The sequence below is a fragment of the Balaenoptera physalus genome (assembly GCF_965194825.1).
Source record: "Balaenoptera physalus genome assembly, chromosome: 3".
Taxonomy (NCBI): domain Eukaryota; kingdom Metazoa; phylum Chordata; class Mammalia; order Artiodactyla; family Balaenopteridae; genus Balaenoptera; species Balaenoptera physalus.
Window position 1 is genome coordinate 119,806,177 of NC_138890.1, and position 18,101 is coordinate 119,824,277.

Here is an 18,101-nt window from a genome sequence, read left to right on the forward strand (position 1 = left end):
TTCCTTGCCTTGTGTACAAGCCCTGCTGATCTGCCTCTCTTTCAGGCCTATGTTCCTGGCATCATATACACACCCCTATACTCCAGGACCACAAAACAACTTGCATCTCCCCCAACGCATCATCTGGTTCAGGGCTCTGTATTGCATATAGTCCCATTGTCTAGAATTCCCTTCCCTCCCTTAGATCACAGCTCCAGGGTCACCTCCACCAAGAAGCTTTCCCTGACCACCCCACCATCACACGCCACAGAGTTCTCACAGTATTACTTGCCTATGACTTCTATAGCACTTATAATGTGCTGGGACAGCTTGTTTTTCTGCGCTAGTCCCAAACTGTCAGTCCCTTGAGGGCAAGAACTTCGAATTTCAGCACTTGTTTAGACCTCACTTTGTTCTAAGTTAGTTTGGAGGTGGATTACAAGGGAAGAAAAATGTATATGATGATAGAGTAAAAATCAGAAGTTGATTTTAAAAAAAAAAAGGAAAAGCAAGAGTGAAGGCTTAAGAAATAAGGGTAATATCAAAACGCGGTCAGCAGTACCCTATAATTTGCAACCGGCAGGCCAGAAACTTAGCCCCAGGTTTACCAGCCAGCTAGAAGCAAGAAACCTGATCAGTTACAGTCAGAGTAGTAAAAGCCAAGCCCAATGCTCAGGAGATGACAGCGCTCGTGACATGAGCCCAGAGTTTTCTCCCACGGGTCTGCAGGAGAAAGTGTGAAACTCACCACCACCTCCTTGGGCAGGTATGGCAAGCTGCAGCTCCCTTCACGCAGCCAGCACACCATCCACAGGGGAGAGCAGCGAGGGCAACTCCACAGGGGCCCAAGCGGTGCAGCTTGGGTGGGAAGCTCAATTGGTTGGTTTAACCTGGGACTGAGTGCAGGTGCGTGGGGCACACACACTTAGAACAACCGGTCTTCCAGCTGTCGACACTGGTGGCTTGGGAACAGGAGTCTTGTCCTGTTTTTTCTCCCTAACCCCAGCATCTAGCATGCTGCATCTCACCCCTATCAGACTACTGTCGCTTTACATTAATAGATATTTTGTAATGTCTACTCCACTGATCTGAAATTAAGTAGATAATATAACCCTACCCCCAGACATAAATAAACCTAACCTTGCATTTAGTTTCAAAAAATAAAAAACACTCTAAAATATAAAGCAAAAGGAACGTAATTGATAATAAGACAATATGTATTAAAACCTTTGCCCTAACTACCCTGGAAGACATAGTGATGTATGGTCAGATTCCTAAAACTACTGGGTTTTGGAAAACAAAAAACAAAACGACAATCCATTCCATATAAATAGTACAGGAGTATTCAAGAACAGAGGTAAGATACTCCAGCGAATCAAAACCCGTGTTTATTACTAGGACTTGCTAACAGATCAGACCTACTTGCATACATTAAAGGGGAAAGAACCTGAATTGAAGTAGAGATCACACGCCCAGACAAACTGCCAAGTTAGAGAAAACGACGAAGGACGATATTCCTGCCTACAAGCTGGGTGTTACGTCCAGGTGCACCATCAACACGACTCCACGTTACGATGTGGAACAGAGTAGTGACAATGTATTTTAAACATACGCCTCTTGCTGTGGACGCCCACCTCGAGCAGATTTGTACATTGTCTCTGAAGCTCCATCAGGGCTATGCAGGGTTGGGTAGGGCCGCCTGTACCCTGAAGAACCCCCAGCGTGCCCCACCCCCCGTCACCTCTACACACCAGACCCCATGACAACAAAGACACCCTCACAGCCTCCATCCTCTAAGACCCCCTGGGCCGGCACAGAGCAGGAGCCCCACAGAGGTGGAGCAAGCTGGAGAACAGGTGAGTGGCGGAGGGCTGAACGGAACGAACGGACTGAACTTGGAAATGAGGGGAACACTCTCTGCGTGTCAGGAGAGGTCCCCAAAGATCAGGAATGTAGGAGGAACCCAGTAAATGCTAACTGAGTAAAAAGTGGAAACACACAGTACCTTCATTCGGCGCTGCTGGAGGACCCCGGGGCCCAGCGGCACCCCAGCACCCTGCTCTCGCCTCTGAGTCCCTCGGCTCCTGCTGTCCTCCGCCACACACTTCAACTCCCAGGTGACTAGTTAGTTCTGAGCACTTTCTGGGTTCCCGGGGTCGGGAAGGAGCACGCGTACCTTCTTCGGTTTCTGCAGTGCTGGAGGGCATATCTGATTTTTCCTCTGACCTGGCTTCTTGCTCTTCAAGAGCCTAAGAGAGGAAGGAAAAAAAAAAAAAATCACTGAAAGCCATTTGAGGCTTCAGATAAGCAACAAGAGATGAAAATCACAATCGAGCATCTCAGAGCCGGGACAGGCCAGAGGCATGGCCTGGAGAGGCAGGGGCAGATAGGGTGGTAAAGCTGCTGGGAGAACATGTAAGCAGCACCCCGCGTGACATGAGAGATGGCGGGAGGAACCAGAGACAAGGGCCAAAACTGTCCCTGCCACTAGTCCTCACTGCTTCCCCAGATCACACCACCAGAAGGTTCTCAGGAACATGACGCATGAACCAAACAGGGGACGGGGAACAGAAGATCTTGAAACCTGTAAGGACTTCTGTTTGATGCAACTGCCCACCTAGACCCACCTCCATCCACACCCTAAGTAAGACACAGGGATTGGGGGCCTGGAGATGGGGGCAGGACCACTATTACAGGCAGGACCCAGGATGAACATAAGCCTCGGGCTACACGTTGGCACATGCTGGTGCAGGCTGTCCCTGGCCAAGACTGAGCTGTGATCTGTAGAGAGAAGATGCCCTTAGAGCCCTCTGTATTTTCGTTTCAAATAGATTCCCCACAGCCAGTGAAAATGCGAAGAGACAGAATTATGTGTTGATGTGTCAAAAAACTGCCCAAGGCTGCATCAGCACATGTTCCAAAACAAATACATGGGCAAACTGAGGCAAGCAACCCTACAACTGACCCAGAGCCCTGAATCCCCCCCCGCCGGGCATGTTATGAAGCTCAGCATACCAATTGCCTTGCTCATGACTATTTCAGGACATCCTGAGGCAAGAGCAAAAAGAACATGAAAATATACATAACTGACCAAATCACAAAGAGGCAGGGAACAAGCAGTACCCGGTCACCCACCCCCTGTGGCTATTAACCGCTCCCAGCCTTACTCCCAGGACACAGTACTCTCTCTTTTAGGGCCCGCCATGGAATTAACGGATGGACCGAAGCAGGTATATGTCTGGAGAGGTACTAAGGAGACGGTAGCGTGAGTACCTGGGGTTAAAAGAGGGCTAACCACGCAGGCTCAAGGCCAAAGACAACCACTTACTAGCTTACAGGTTTATTATAAGAGGATATAACTCGGGACTAGCCAGATGGAAGAGATGCGTGGGGCAAGGTATGGGGAAAGGGCACAGAGCTTCCATGCCCCTCCTAGCAGGCTAGTCACCCAGTACCTCCACAAGTTCACCAACCTAGAAAGTTCTCTGAATCCAGTCCTTTGGGGTTTTTATGGAGGCTTGCATTATTACGTAGGCATGATAGATTAAATCTCTGTCCATTGGTGATTAAACTCCATCTCCAGGCCCTTTCCCCTCCCTGGAGGTCACGGAGGTGGGACTGAAAGTTACCAGGCGATTGGCTCCACAGGTAACTAGCCCCCATCCTTAGGTGCTTTCCAGAAGTTGCCTCATTAACATAACAAAAAACACCTTTATCCGCTCAACACTTAGGAAATCCTAAGGGTCTGGGGGGCTGTGAGCCAAGAACCATGGACGGAGGCCAGATATATTTCTTATTGTAAGTTACAATATCACAGTGTCTTAAAGAACCTCAGCCCTGTTCCCTTCCCAGTCTCCCTACGCACTACCCAGCCAAAAGCTTGGGACAGGAAGAACGAAAAAGGGGTGCTGACACCTGGAACACAAGGCCATCCCACTGCAATGGATTCTTCTTTTATCAAGTGTTTTCCATAAAATTAAAATCTCTGATAAACTGGAAAGTAATCTTCACTTGGTCTTTGTTATTGTAAAGTCCACTACAATCAATTATTAAAGCATCTAGATTTACTCATCCTAAATCTCCCCCAATGTCATCAGTAATAATTATTTCAAGTTACAAGAAATCACGAATCCAACCTAAGAAGCTGGAAGTTTTTATAATGCAACAAATGTTCAGAATTTTTGCTTTACGTGGAGCACGCTAGCCTTTGCAGGAGCTTTGTGGTCTTGCTGTAGTCTGAGTGTCCCCTCTAAGGACACACGTGTTGCTGAGCTCTGCCCCTCTGAAACTGCAGGGAGAGGCACTCACCCTGAGTAAGGCTGCTGGGCCAGGCCCAGCCTCTGCCCCACTGAAACAGCCACCCCTGGGGGCCTGGGTGAGAAGCCACAGGGACGGCTGACAGCTTCTGTTTCTTTAAACAGAAAGTACCCTTAAGCAAAATGAGGAAATACTGTATGCCAGAAAATTATCCACTAAACTCCCTAAACCCAACAGAGGTAGTTCACACTCTGAAGGGCATGTTTATTTTAATTATTTAATAAAACCCTATATGGAGTAAGCAATAATCTTTGATATATAATGCTTCTGGTTAAACCTTCAATTTAGTTATATAAAGCAAACATTTTACAAAAGCCAAAACTGATAAATACCAATATCAGTTTTCTGATAACAGTAAACTGACTGTTTACTTTGTAAAGCCTATACAGTCATGAAACTGGTGCTTATTAATGGATGTGCTTGAGAAGACTGCGAGGGCAGAGGGTTTGCCGGGGGGCGGGGGGTGTCACACGATCTGGTGAGTGAATCCATTATACCCCTGAGAACTATCAACTAAATTGACTGAAGCCCTTTTACTCAAAAGAACATTCTACTTAATAATAATTAAAATATATAAATATGCTATACAGTCTTCCAGATTCAACAAAAAAATAAAAATAATGAAGATGAAACATTTTAAACCCTGAGATGGGCATGCCCTGATAACAGTCAAAGCTGATGTTTGGGCCACGGTGGGAGGGGGAAAAATCTCTTTGAAAAAGAACTGGTCTCAAGTGACCAGTCCCCATTCAAGAAGAATCTGTACACTGAAACAAAGGCTTAACTATACCTAAGCCTTAAGAAATCCCAGAAGAAGATATTATTCATTTAAAATAACCCTAAAGGCAACTGCTTTAGATAAGAATTATAATACAGTCAATAAGTTAATACTAAATACCCAATATTAGAACATTAAACATCAGTGATGCTGGCTCATGAAAAGTAAAGGAAACAATATTACACAAATTACTATTTTCTACCTACCGCCAAAATATCGTATAATAATCTTCCTTCTACTGATGTAACAGTTTCTAATTCCATGTCCCTCAAAGTCCCATTAGAAAAAAAGAAAGTGCTACCCCCCCAAAATACTGTTCCCAATACAACGAGTTTGCTGTCTGCACTCTCAAAGAGCGTGAGTTATTATGTCTTATACCACAATAAAGGGCACAAACCTTGAGGAGAAAGGCTCTATCCCAAAAGTATTTTCTAAAGAGTTTAATATCCGCCTCCAACAAATGCTCGGTTGTGTGATTAAGCGTCAGGGTCAGTGTTTCTGATGAGTGAATATACCGCAGGGAGGCATCTTCGCTGAGCTGCACTCGGGAGAAACCTGGGGAACGTCTGCCCTGGAAGCTGAAACATCACAAATCAAAACCCACGATTCCAATACCCTTCATTGCCCCTGATATTACAAACCCAACTGGCAAAACAAGCCATAAAAGCTACCTACTGAAGACAGGTACGTGAGATCATGTAAATAGATCCTAACAAAGTCATCTTTGTTTTTCCACCTAGAGAAGACGTCAATTGAAAAGCTGTTCACATATATTATATACTATAAAGATTTACATAATTAATGCAACACTACTGACTTTTAAACATAGTACTTTACCTCATTCTCTCTTTAATCTGAAAAGATGCCTCTGGCCTTAATGGCACCACATGTAGTACCACAAATTATCTGGCAGCAGACAGTTTATTAGGCAATTACAGTGGTAAACAGATATGATCTCCAGAGAGCATGGTGAGGTTCGGATGCTACAAACAAGCGAGATATTCACAACACGCTGGTCTACTGTTGTAAATCATTTCCTCATGCAAATTAAAACCTGCATAAATTTGATCGTGTTGTATTCTTGAATTCATTCACAAACAAAGGAACAATATTCCCAAACTAAATTCCTGAATATTGGCTTATTTTCCATTCTGTTGTGGTTAAGAACAACTGCACGTTTATTAGCTCTATGTAGGCTTCATGGTTAGTGGCATAATATTCCGGATGGCCTATAGGTCATGTAGTAGCAATGGTAAAGAGGCCTCAGGAGGGAGATGCTAGTGCTCCCAGGTAACAGCTTGCCTCAGCATGTTGTCACAGCCCCCAGAGGCTCCCAGATTCTTCAGTTCACAGAACTAGCTCTATGTCTCTTTCCTCTTCTTGCATTACCTCATTTTGTTAATCAGCATTTGTATATTTGCAAAATTATAGTATAGCTCCAACCACATAAATGCTATCTCTATCACATGGAGTGACAAAAAGAGATCCATTAAGAGCACCTGTACTCTAAGATTTGGGGCATCTCCCCAAACTCTTGACCCAATTACTTGCAGGGACTTCAGAATCTTCTAGAAAACAACTCCCCATGCCAACTACAAGCCACTGAAGTGAATGATTCAGCCTGAGCAATGAGATTTTTGTAATTAATTTAGAAAATGGAGGCTCCATCACATAATCAAAATTTAGCTTACAGTCTACTTCTAATCCCATCCACGAATGGATTTATTAGATGTGTAAACTTTTTTATTTTAATTTTATTGGCGTATAATTGATTTACAATGTTGTGTTAGTTGCAGGTGTACAGCAAAGTGATTCAGTTACACATATACATATACTCATTCTTTTTTAGATTTTTTTCTCTTAAAGGTTATCAAAGAATACTGAATATAGAGTTCCCTGTGCTACACAGTAGGTCCTTGTTGGTAATCTATCTTATATATAGCAGTGTGTTTATGTTCATCCCAAGCTCCTGATTTATCCCTCCCCCCAGTGTTTCCCCTTTGGTAACCATAAGTTTGTTTTCAATATCTGTAAGTCTGTTTCTGTTTTGTAAATAAGTTCATTTGTATCATTTCTTAAATTAGATTCTACATATGAGTGATATCACATGTTATTTGTCTTTCTCTGTTTGACTTACTTCACTTAGTATGATCATCTCTAGGTCCATCCATGTGGCTGCAAATGGTATTATTTCATTCTTTTTTATGGCTGAGTAATATTCCATTGTATATATGTAAGACATCTTCTTTATCCATTCCTCTGCTGATGGACATTTAGGTTGCTTCCATGACCTGGCTATTGTAAATAGTGCTGCTATGAACATTCAGGTGCGTGTATATTTTCGGATTATGGTTTTCTCTGGGTATATGCCCAGGAGTGGGATTGCTGGATTATGCAGTAACTCTGTTTTTAGTTTTTTAAGGAACCTCCATACTGTTCTCCATAGTGGCTGCACCAATTTACATTCCCACCAACAGTGTAGGATGGTTCCCTTTTCTCCACACCCTCTCCAGCATTTACTGTTTGTGGACTTTTTGGCCATTCTGACCAGTAAGAGATGATACCTCATTGTAGTTTTGATTTGCATTTCTCTGATAATTAGTGATGTTGAGCTTTTTTTGGACATCTGTGTGTCTTCTTTGGAGAAATGTCTATTTAGATCTTCTGCCCATTTCTTGATTAGGTTGTTTGTTTGTTTTTTTGACACAGAGGATGTGTAAACTTTAAAAACACATGTCATTTTCTGGTCTTGGACATAATAGAAAGATACAAAGCTACCAAAGATGAAGTGAGGCTCCAGGTCCTCAACATAACCCTGAACTATCCACAATGACAAAGTCAGAGGAAGTGGTCCTGCCTTGCCCTTTTTAGCTAAAGAAAGTGGGGTCACGGTAGAGCAAAGATAAAGGCAATTCCATTGGGATGGGCTCTTTCCTTAGGTGGCAGTCACTTGACCAAGTAAGAACAAAAATAAACAGAAAGCTGTGACTTCAACATGCACCTAGGTAGCATACGACCGTAAATTAATTACATTGAGTTCCGTGGGACAAATGAAACATACCAGTCCATTAAGACACACCATGTAATAACACTGATAATATTTAATATTTATGTAGTAATTTGTCATTTTCATTGTAGTTTCCCACTTATTTTTTATCACATGTTAAGTCAAGGAAATCACTGTATAGGATATAATGACCAATCTGAACCATTCTAAGTAACAAACATTAAAAGTGTTGGTATCATCCTCAACATAGAGAACTTTACAGTTGACAAATTATTTCATTTCCATTATTTCTAGATCCTAATAACCAGCCCATTGGCTACATAGTATCTTGGGGTTTGTTTGTTATTCATTGATTCAACAAAAACTTATATTCTTTCAATGAATGTATATGCTGAACACAGTGGGTAAAACAGAAATAGTTTCAGTCCTCAAATGATTTAGGATGGAGACATATATGAAATAAATGATGACTATATATATAAAATTATAAATTGATTTATATTATAAATTAATCAGAATTTTAATCACAATTAATACTGTAAATTAATCATAATTGTAAAAGACCATAACATAGAAGGCCTCTCTGAAGAAGTGACATTTAAGCGAAAACCTGAAAGATAAGTAGGGGTTAGGCTAGTGTTTCCCAACTTTTCTTCTTCTTATAGCTAGCCCCCCAACCATGGAGCCTTTTAAGACATTTTTCCTGACTCCCTCTCCCCCATGAAATGTGAATACCAAATATATCTGTATATCTGTTTATGTATGATATGTATATCTGTACTTTATAGATGGGAACTAATGGTAAAATATAAACCTATGTTAGCTCGTGATTTGGTTATTTTAATTTTTCCATAATGCTTGGAAGACTTCAGAGAAACAGATTGAGAGAGAATCTATCAGGTATCCAAACTCACTCTGTGATGTCTTCAAACAGCTTGGAGCGTCCGCCACGTAAAGCTAAGTCTAATGGCGTGGCACCCTCCTCGTTGGGTAAAGCCAAGGCCTGGACTCCTCCAGGGAGACACAGGAGGAACTGGGAAAGCTTAGCAAGGCCCCATCTCACAGCCAGGTGCAGAAGAGACTCTCTATGTAGAGAAACTGAAAAGAAAAACATGTAACATGAGTTCCTTCATTTAAAAAGTTTGTCTTACATATTTTACCAAAGAGATTGTCAAAGTAAGAATAGTAATAGTAAACATGTCAGAGCTGGAAGGAACCATCAAAAGCATCTAATCCAGAAACCTCATTTTACCAATGTGGAGAGGTCAAGTGATTTGTACAAGGTCAGGCAGGTGCTGGAGGCAGCTTCGCTCATCACTGGTACAATGTTGTTCTATGCACTATGGTGCACGTTCGCGTCACCTTTCACTCATGTTCAGTGAGGTCATCCATGGAGAACAAGTGCTAGGAGCACACCATCCTTTGGAAACAGACATCGTCAATTTCCAAGGCGTCCTCTAAGGAGATGCTGTTACCCTAGCAGGACAGGCTACTAGAGGCCAAGAGTGTCCAGGAGCCTCCATTTCCACTTTTTGTCCTCAGAGGTCAGCAGCTGGGGCAGAAATGGGCTCTGAGTCCATGGTCTCTCTCAAACTTTGTGGACGTACTTCTACCCATTTATTCAAGCTTTGGGATTATTTCAGTGTTGCCAACGCCACACGCACCAGTGCTCTGCTTCAAAAACTCGGCCTGTGCCTCTTCACATCCCCCTTGATTAGCGGGCTCCCGCTTGGTTTGTGTCTGGGTTTTTGCTGTTGGTGTTTGCCGCTGTGTCTTATGGTTGTTTCCTGACTGTATCTTCTTACAGGCTGAGGGAATCCTGGAAGTTTTTTATTCCTAACATCTAGCATGGTATAGGCAAACTGAAGTCACTCAGTATTTATTGAGTTGAATGGCAACTGACTACTAAAATCTCAATTATTTGTGTATGTTTAAATTGTCTAATTTGTATAGAGTTTGTACTCCTCTATTTCTCATACAATGACTCAGTGCCTGGAACACAGCTGGCCCATGATAAACATTACATTGGAAACATGTAAAAGAATACATTTGCTTACATTTAAAAAAGCTAGGCCCATGAACTCCATCGACATCAAGACACACCTTAAAACAAACCTAGTCTTAACAACTGAACATGAAAATCCTAACACTCAAGATCTGTCAGAATAAGTACTCAGTAAGAATCTGAGTTATACATACCCTCCAGTTAAGTAATGTTATTGACTGTTTGTAATCTGAAAGAGATCCAGAGGATGCTGCATCACACTGGAGTGGAAGGCCCAACAGGGTAGGACCTTATCTGTCTTTTATCCTAGCACAGTGCCTGGCATGTGTATGTGCTCTATAAATATTTGCTTGTTGAATGAATAAATGACCAATGGCTCTTTCCCTGATGACCACCCATGACAGTTAGCTTTTAATACATGGCTACAGCTGCTACTTGGAGCATCTATCATTCTTAGTTTTCTACCTCTGATACCTCCTGAGAAAAATCTGTGAACACAAAGTACATACTCCCACACAGCTTGGACAGTGAAGACAAAAACTACCTACTTCTCCACCCAGCTTACCGTCTACACTAATATGATTTTGCTATTCCGTCGTCTTCATTAGCATAACTTCACCGGTCCAGGAGACTCTTGCCTAGGCAAAGACTGACTATTCGTCAGAGGAACTTCCTTCAAGGCCCATCAGCTCTTTAGCAGGAAGCATCGACAGTTTAAGCCGCAAAACCAGTCTTTAACTACTATATCATGATCCTTATCTAAACCTACTCAAAATCCCTTCCCTGACACCCCCTTGCCATCACTCCTCCCCTGCATCCAAAGACCCTCATTAAACCAAACTTCGAGTTCTCAACAAATCCCAACCTTGCCTTCCCCCTTCAAGATTCTGCTAAGGCACGATGGAGGCAGAGTTCTCCCTTATCAAGGCCGGCAATAAACTCAGCTTTGTCTTACCAGCAGGTTGTGATGGTGATGTGTGTGGAGCCAGTATCCAACAAAACTCTAGTCTGAAACAATCAGAAGGAAGTACTCCGCAGCACGTGGATGCAAAAGAAAACTGCTTGGCTTACATTTTTAGTTGGTTTATACTATTTCCATATCTAGATCAATGAGCATAAAGCATTACATTTCAAATATGTAAATGCCACAGACGTCACTGTATATTTGCTCCATCATCCATCTGTGTGACACAGCACAGACCCCCGCCTCAGTAAAATGACATCTGAAAACAGACAAAGCAGTGCACCCCACCAGACATCTGTTTAATATACTTGCTATCTTCTAAAGGCTATTAAAGAACTTATCTTTAATTATTTTATCCTTTAAGTCTTTGATCTTTAAACTCACTTAATTAGAAAGTAAGGTTTTTACTCTTAACAGATTCCCAACAAGGCATGTTTGGTAACATTTATACTCTTTTTCCTCCTTAAATAATAATCGTGAAGAGACTTGTTAGGATCAGGTAACAACACACACACACACGCACACGAGTACACTGCCCAATGTACCAGTCAGCATGAAGCACGAGGTTCCACATGAGGATGGAATTTCTAAGTCACGGATCTCAGTCTGAACCTAGGGAGAAATGCCCATGGTTATACGAGACACAATTTTTTTCCAAGAAAAATACGACCAAAAGGGAACATCTAAACCAGCGTTCCCCAGCCTTTCCGTCACCAGGGACCAGTTTCGTGGAAGACAATTTTTCCACAGACGGGGTAGGGGGAGGATGGTTCAGGGGTAAAGCGAGTGATGGGGAGCGACAGATGAAGCTTTGCTCGCTCGCCCACCGCTCACCTCCTGCTGTGCGGCCCGGTTCCTAACCCTTTCGGGTTCCCTTTTAAAATCATACCATTGATAAAGGCAGTACGGTGTCAACCATTTAAATGGCACTCCCTATAGTGCCTGAAGCAAGACCCTAAATACCCTCCAACCTGGGCTGGAGTTCACTGTACCCAGCCCGACTCCTGCACCAGCAGAGCCTCCCGGGCCTGTTGGCTAGCCCAGCTCCCTGCTCTCTCCTTTCTGGCTCCATCCTCATATGCTGTTCAATGCGAGAGGACAGCAAACATGTGGGACTGAGTGCTCACTGCTGCCCCTCTCTGTCCCTCCAAATCCAGGGAAGAGAAGATCTTCTGATGTTTGAAGAAACAAAAGGCTGCCCCAAATGTGTTAAGAAAGAGTTTTATCACTCAGTATACAAGTTCAGAGCCCAGAATCAGGCAAACAGCTTGAAATAGGAAACATCATGACATATATAAATAATTCTGCTTGCTATAGAGTTTCATATTCTTAACAGGAGTCAGGAAAACAAGCTGTGGAAAGGGGTTCTACAATTTGGTAGACATGGGGGTGTTTAATTAAAAGGAACGGTTTTTTTAACCAAATAAATTTGTCTCTTCCTGTTTATTTGGTACCAGGAGTTATTTGAACTAATGCAACTAAAGCAGAATTACTAATAATTGCTCTAATGGAAACCATTCAAAGGTGTGACCTGTACCATCCTGGGAGCAAGATCACCCAGATGCAAAAAGGAACAGCAGGCTGTGACGTTCAATCAACATACCCATCACGGCATAAAGTGGGGCTCATCTGCCCCTGTGACAGGGAGGGAGGCTCAAAGCCCACACCTCTCACTCTGCCACACCTCAGTTTCTCTGCCTGGAAAATGAGGCTGTCACGTCAAAGACCCAAGGTCCTAGGAATACTCATCCTTGCCTTGACTCTTTGGGGATCAAAGATTCGTGAAATACAGCACAGACCGAGAGCCCTTCCGGAGCACCTGAGGCACAAGAGCAGGGGTGGCCAGTTTGGTTGTTACTGAAGGAACTGATTTTATGTACTGTTCAGTCCAAACTTGGGACCATTATCACACCTACACAAGGTCTGACTGTGCCTTTAAGGTAGCAGGAAATTCAGGCTGCAAGATTGAAAAATAAATTATCAGGGCCTCAGGAACTCACATACACTGCTAGAGGAAATGTAAATTGACACACCCACTTTGGAAAACATTGTGGTATAATCTAATAAATTTGAAGAAACTAATGTCTTATGGCTGAGCAATTCCATTCCTTCATACAAGCCCCAGTGAGGGCAATGCTTTGTATGCACCTGGAAGCATGCATAAAAATGTAAAATGGTCAAAAATAGAAGTGATCTTAATCACTTGATTAATCACTTACTCAACAATAGAATAAGCTGCAGTATAATCATACACAAGTATTCTAACAATAAAAACGAATTACAGACCAATATAGAAGAAACCAAGAAATATAATGTTGAGGGGGAAAAGTCACAAAATACACAGAATATGTTTTAATTAATATGAAGTTTTTAAAAAGTGAAAACAAACCATATTATATACGAATACATGGGTAGTAAAACTATAAGGAAAAACCAGGTAACGGTTACTCTAAAAGTCAGCATAATAACTCTAAGGGGAAAGAGTTGAATGTGGCTGGGAAAGAATGAGGGGTGTTGGTACTTCTGGGGTCCAATGACGTCTGTGTGTCTCTCCCTCTCTCTTCCCATTCACCCCCACATAGTTGTGTTCAAGGCCCTCCTCAGAACAATTAAAATTCTAGCGTTGGGCCCAAGCATTAGTCTTTTTTTTTAATATGTATTTATTTATTTGTTTATTTATTTATTTTTGGCTGCTTCAGGTCTTAGTTGCAGCACACGGGATCTTTCGTTGTGCTGCGCGGGCTTCTCTCTAGTTGTGGCACACAGGCTCCAGAGCACGTGGGCTCTGCAGTTGCGGCACATGGGCCCTCTGGTTGTGGCGCGTGGGCTCAGTAGCCCCGCAGCATGTGGGATCTTAGTTTCCCAACCAGGGATCGAACCTGCGTCCCCTGCATTGGAAGGCAGATTCTTAACCACTGGACCACCAGGGAGGTCCCCCCACCCCAAGCATCAATCTTTTCTAAAGATTCCAAAGTGATTCTAAGTAAAAGCCAGGGTTGAGATCTGCTACTTTAAACATCTGGTTAACAAAATCCATATCTATGCCTCCTTTTTATACCACTGTATTCCCAATCATCTCTTAAGATTTTATTAGCTAACAAATTTCACCAACGAATAAGACCAAAAAAAGTTTGTGACTTTTACAAGTTATTTTTAATCTACATCACTTGCTGCCAAGCCAAGATATAGCCTTAAACATTTAGCAAAATACTAAAACTGTGATGGGGACAATAATCTAGAAGCGAATGTTATTTTTAAACAAGTTAATTCAGAAGTCCTTCTACTTTGTAGGGTTTACTAATGTTTCATAACTCCTGAGTAGAGCCACTGAAATGTATTCAACCCTGTAAGCTTATGAACAAAATATATTTTTTAATTCATTTTTTTAATGAATTAAAAAATAAATCCTATCAATTAATATAAGTTCTGCTCTGGTTTCCAAAGCCACATATACATTCATAGAGGTCTCAATTTGTGCATCTAAGTCATTGAGCAGACAAATATTGAGTCAAACTACTACCATATGCCAGGCACCGTGGACACAAAGGGGAAGCACATGGCCAGCCCACTTCAGTTTGCAATAAAATAAATATCTTGCCCATGAAATCCTGTCTGATAAACTATAGCTCTAGGCTTACACAAAGAGTGTGAACAGAAATAAATAAACTATCTGACCTACAAGGAAACTGCTCTACAGGTTAATCAACCTACATCATGTATCATGATTTGAAAGTTTACAGATGTTTATAAAATACAAAAATGATGAGCAGAAAGAGAATGAAAAAAATATTAGCAAAAATTTACAGGAGAGTGGAAGACAGTATTTGGCATGAGCATCACACACAATCTCTGATATTTTTCAGCACTCTTAATGAGAACAGGAGGAGAAGTTGTATATTATGGCATCTTCCCTTTGGGTAGCTCTGATCGGGGCTTTGGTGTGTGTATAAACAAATCAGCCTTCCATACGGAAGATCGGAGGTTGGTGAGTCTAGGATAGTAATTGCAAATATAAACACACTCATAGGAAAGATATGGAAACAGGACGTCCGTTGGAGCACAATAGCAATGTGAGGCATGGTGGGATCATATAGCCAAAAGACAGAAGAGGACTGAAAAAGCATAATGGCAGGTTTTAGCTTCCCGAAGTGTCCGCTCTCCATCAGACACATTTGAGACACTCAGATTACAGCAACTCCTGACTGAAAATCTGGGAAAACACCAACCACACACACAATCATTCCAGAAAATTCACATTTTGATATACAGTACTGGAATGCACTTCATGGATTTTGTACCTCATATAGGTTGGTTATACTTACCTTGTGAAACTAGTACTAAATCAGCTGAAACACTAAAAAGTCCTTATCAGAATTCAAAGATGGTAATACAATTTCTGGCTTTCACAATCTGGGGACGTTTCCAGAGTGACTTATGCAACGTGGACAACAACACAAGATATTAAGGAGCCAGACACAACACTGTGTAGTGCAATGGAAGCAGATTAAATAGCTGAAAGATCTGGAGTTGAACACTTACAGGGACGTAGCTTTGGAAAGACCACTGAATTCTCAAGTTTTAAGTTGCTTGATCTGTAAAAGGAAAGGAGGGACTTCCCTGATGGTGCAGTGGTTAAGAATCCACCTGCCAATGCAGGGGAGCCCTGGTCCGGGAAGATCCCGCATGCTACGGAGCAACTAAGCCCGTGCGCCGCAACTACTGAGCCTGTTCTCTAGAGCCCGTGAGCCACAACTCCTGAGCCCACGTGTCACAACTACTGAAGCCAGCGTGCCTACAGCCCGTGCTCCGCAACAAGAAAATCCACCACAATGAGAAGACCACGCACCGCAATGAAGGGTAGCCCCTGCTCACCACAACTAGAGAAAGCCCGCATGCAGCAATGGAGACCCAACGCAGCCAAAAATAAATAAATAAATAGAAAGATAGATAGATAAATAAATAAATAAATTTTAAAAAAGGAAAGGAGTATCTGCTCAGCCTAGTATCCAAGATTGTCAGCAGACTATAACGAAAATAACATATGGGACAGGGGTCTCAAGAACTAAGAGAGACTGTATGGGGAGATTTACCAGTCATACATATTTGTCTGATCTTCTTAATACAAAAATATAATAAAGACTCACTACATAGATCTATTTGCAAGCAGTTTTCCTCTGGTTATAATTTAAAATCATAATTTAAGGGAACTAGTTATGTGATTAAGAGGCACTATAATTGCATCAATGAAAGACACCAGGGCTTCCCTGGTGGTGCAGTGGTTAAGAATCTGCCTGCCAATACAGGGAACACGGGTTCGAGCCCTGATCCGGGAAGATCCCACATGCCGCAGACCAACTAAGCCCGTGCACCACAACCACTGAGCCTGCACTCTAGAGCCCGCGAACCACAACTACTGAGCCCGCGAGCCACAACTACTGAAGCCCGTGCACGTAGAGCCCATGCTCTGCAACAAGAGAAGCCACTGCAATGAGAAGCCCGCGCACCACAACAAAGAGTAGCCCCTGCTCATCTCAACTAGAGAAAGCCCGTGCGCAGCAACGAAGACCCAACACAGCCAAAAATAAATAAATAAAATACATAAATTTATTAAAAAAAAAAAAAATGAAAGACACCAGACGTGCCATAAGACAAATGTGCTACAGCCCCATGGCTTGGGCAGCAGGCGGTCATTAGGTGCCATAAGCAGCAATTATGTCATACCAGCTTTTCCAGCCTGTGCAATAGAATTTTTTCATTTGTTAATATTTCTCCAAGGCTCTGATTTACGTCTACCATTCATTCATTCAGTAGATATTTGTTGACAGCGTACTAGGCATTGGGCATTCTTCTGCTCTCCCCTCACAGCACAGGTGAGCCTGTGGAATTCCCAGGCACCCTTCCAAGTGACCCTCCAGGAACCCTGTTCTGTTTGGGTGACAAATGAAAATACACTGCAGTCTAATTTTATTATTGACAAGAAGAAAAAGCATAGACTCATCATATCTTGGAAATGGCCTTTTGAAGTTTGCATTGGGATTCTGAATTCAAGCACAACCAGGAAACAGCCAAGCCCAGACTGAGAAATACTAAACTTTGTGGGTATGAGCTACAACGTTAGTGGGAGATCTTATCCCCTCCTTCAGCACAGGGGCACACTCAGGAAGGGATATTCTGGTGAGAGAAGGAGAAGATAAATGGGATAAACCAAACAGGAAGTCAATATATAAGACGAAGCCTACCTGGGATAAGAGTGAGGGTGGAAGGTTGAGAAAAGCTAATTAGAAGTCCAGATGGCAGCTGTTACCCATGAAGGAAAATAAACCACAACATGCACCTTTATTTCATTCTTGCTAGATGCCAATGACTACAAGGACTTTATATTTACTGTTTCCATCTAACATTTATTAAGCAACTTACATGTGTTATCTCATTTAATCCTGACAGGCACTGAACAAGGTAGGGGCAGAAACTGAGGCTTGACACAATTATGCAATTGCCCGAGCTCACTCAGATAGTAAATGGAGCATCAAGGATCTGAACCCAGGCTTTTCTACCTTTAAAACTCAAGTTCCTAACTGTTATGCTTCCAATTAGGCAAAGATAATTAGATAAAAGACAAACCCAAGAAAAGAAGGGCAGAAAAGATAGAACTTGAATAAATCAACAAGCTGAGAGTCAGGAAAAGCAAGCAGAAGGAAACTAAGCCTCACCAATGCTCAGGGCTCAGGCCTGCACCCCACTCTCCAGATGTTGGCCTCATCTGTCTCCACATGCACATACACACACACACCCTCATGACAAACCTGCAAAATAAAAGCTGCTCCAGCTATAGATGTGGGGAAGAGAAAGTAGGCATGTGAGAATCATTATGAACTAAAACCTAGGGTAGAATTACAGAAGATATAGGCTTCTACCTATATAGCCTCACGCTCACATCAAGGCCCATATTTGAAAGAGTCAAGACAAGGCCTTGTAAAGTTCACTGGGGCCAAGTAAAAGGGGCGCTGCACCAGGACACAGGGTTGGTCATTTCCCTAGGATTATCTCATCA

At 42.4% G+C, this 18,101-nt stretch overlaps 1 protein-coding gene across 13 annotated transcripts in view; it reads right to left on the reverse strand.

Moving 5' to 3' along the window:
- Nucleotides 1–18,101, reverse strand: part of ARHGEF28 (Rho guanine nucleotide exchange factor 28) — a 312,161-nt gene that overhangs the window by 156,060 nt on the left and 138,000 nt on the right. For 9 of the 13 annotated variants that reach the window (XM_082457061.1, XM_082457062.1, XM_082457058.1 and 6 more), the window contains 3 exons: nucleotides 8,996–9,179; nucleotides 5,472–5,652; nucleotides 1,985–2,228 (listed from right to left, as the gene is read on the reverse strand). In XM_082457061.1, the coding sequence (XP_082313187.1) occupies nucleotides 1,985–2,228; nucleotides 5,472–5,652; nucleotides 8,996–9,179 (609 nt within the window). The remainder of the gene's footprint in view (nucleotides 1–1,984; nucleotides 2,229–5,471; nucleotides 5,653–8,995; nucleotides 9,180–18,101) is intronic. The other 4 variants (XM_082457060.1, XM_082457052.1, XM_082457054.1 and 1 more) reach the window with 1 other exon arrangement.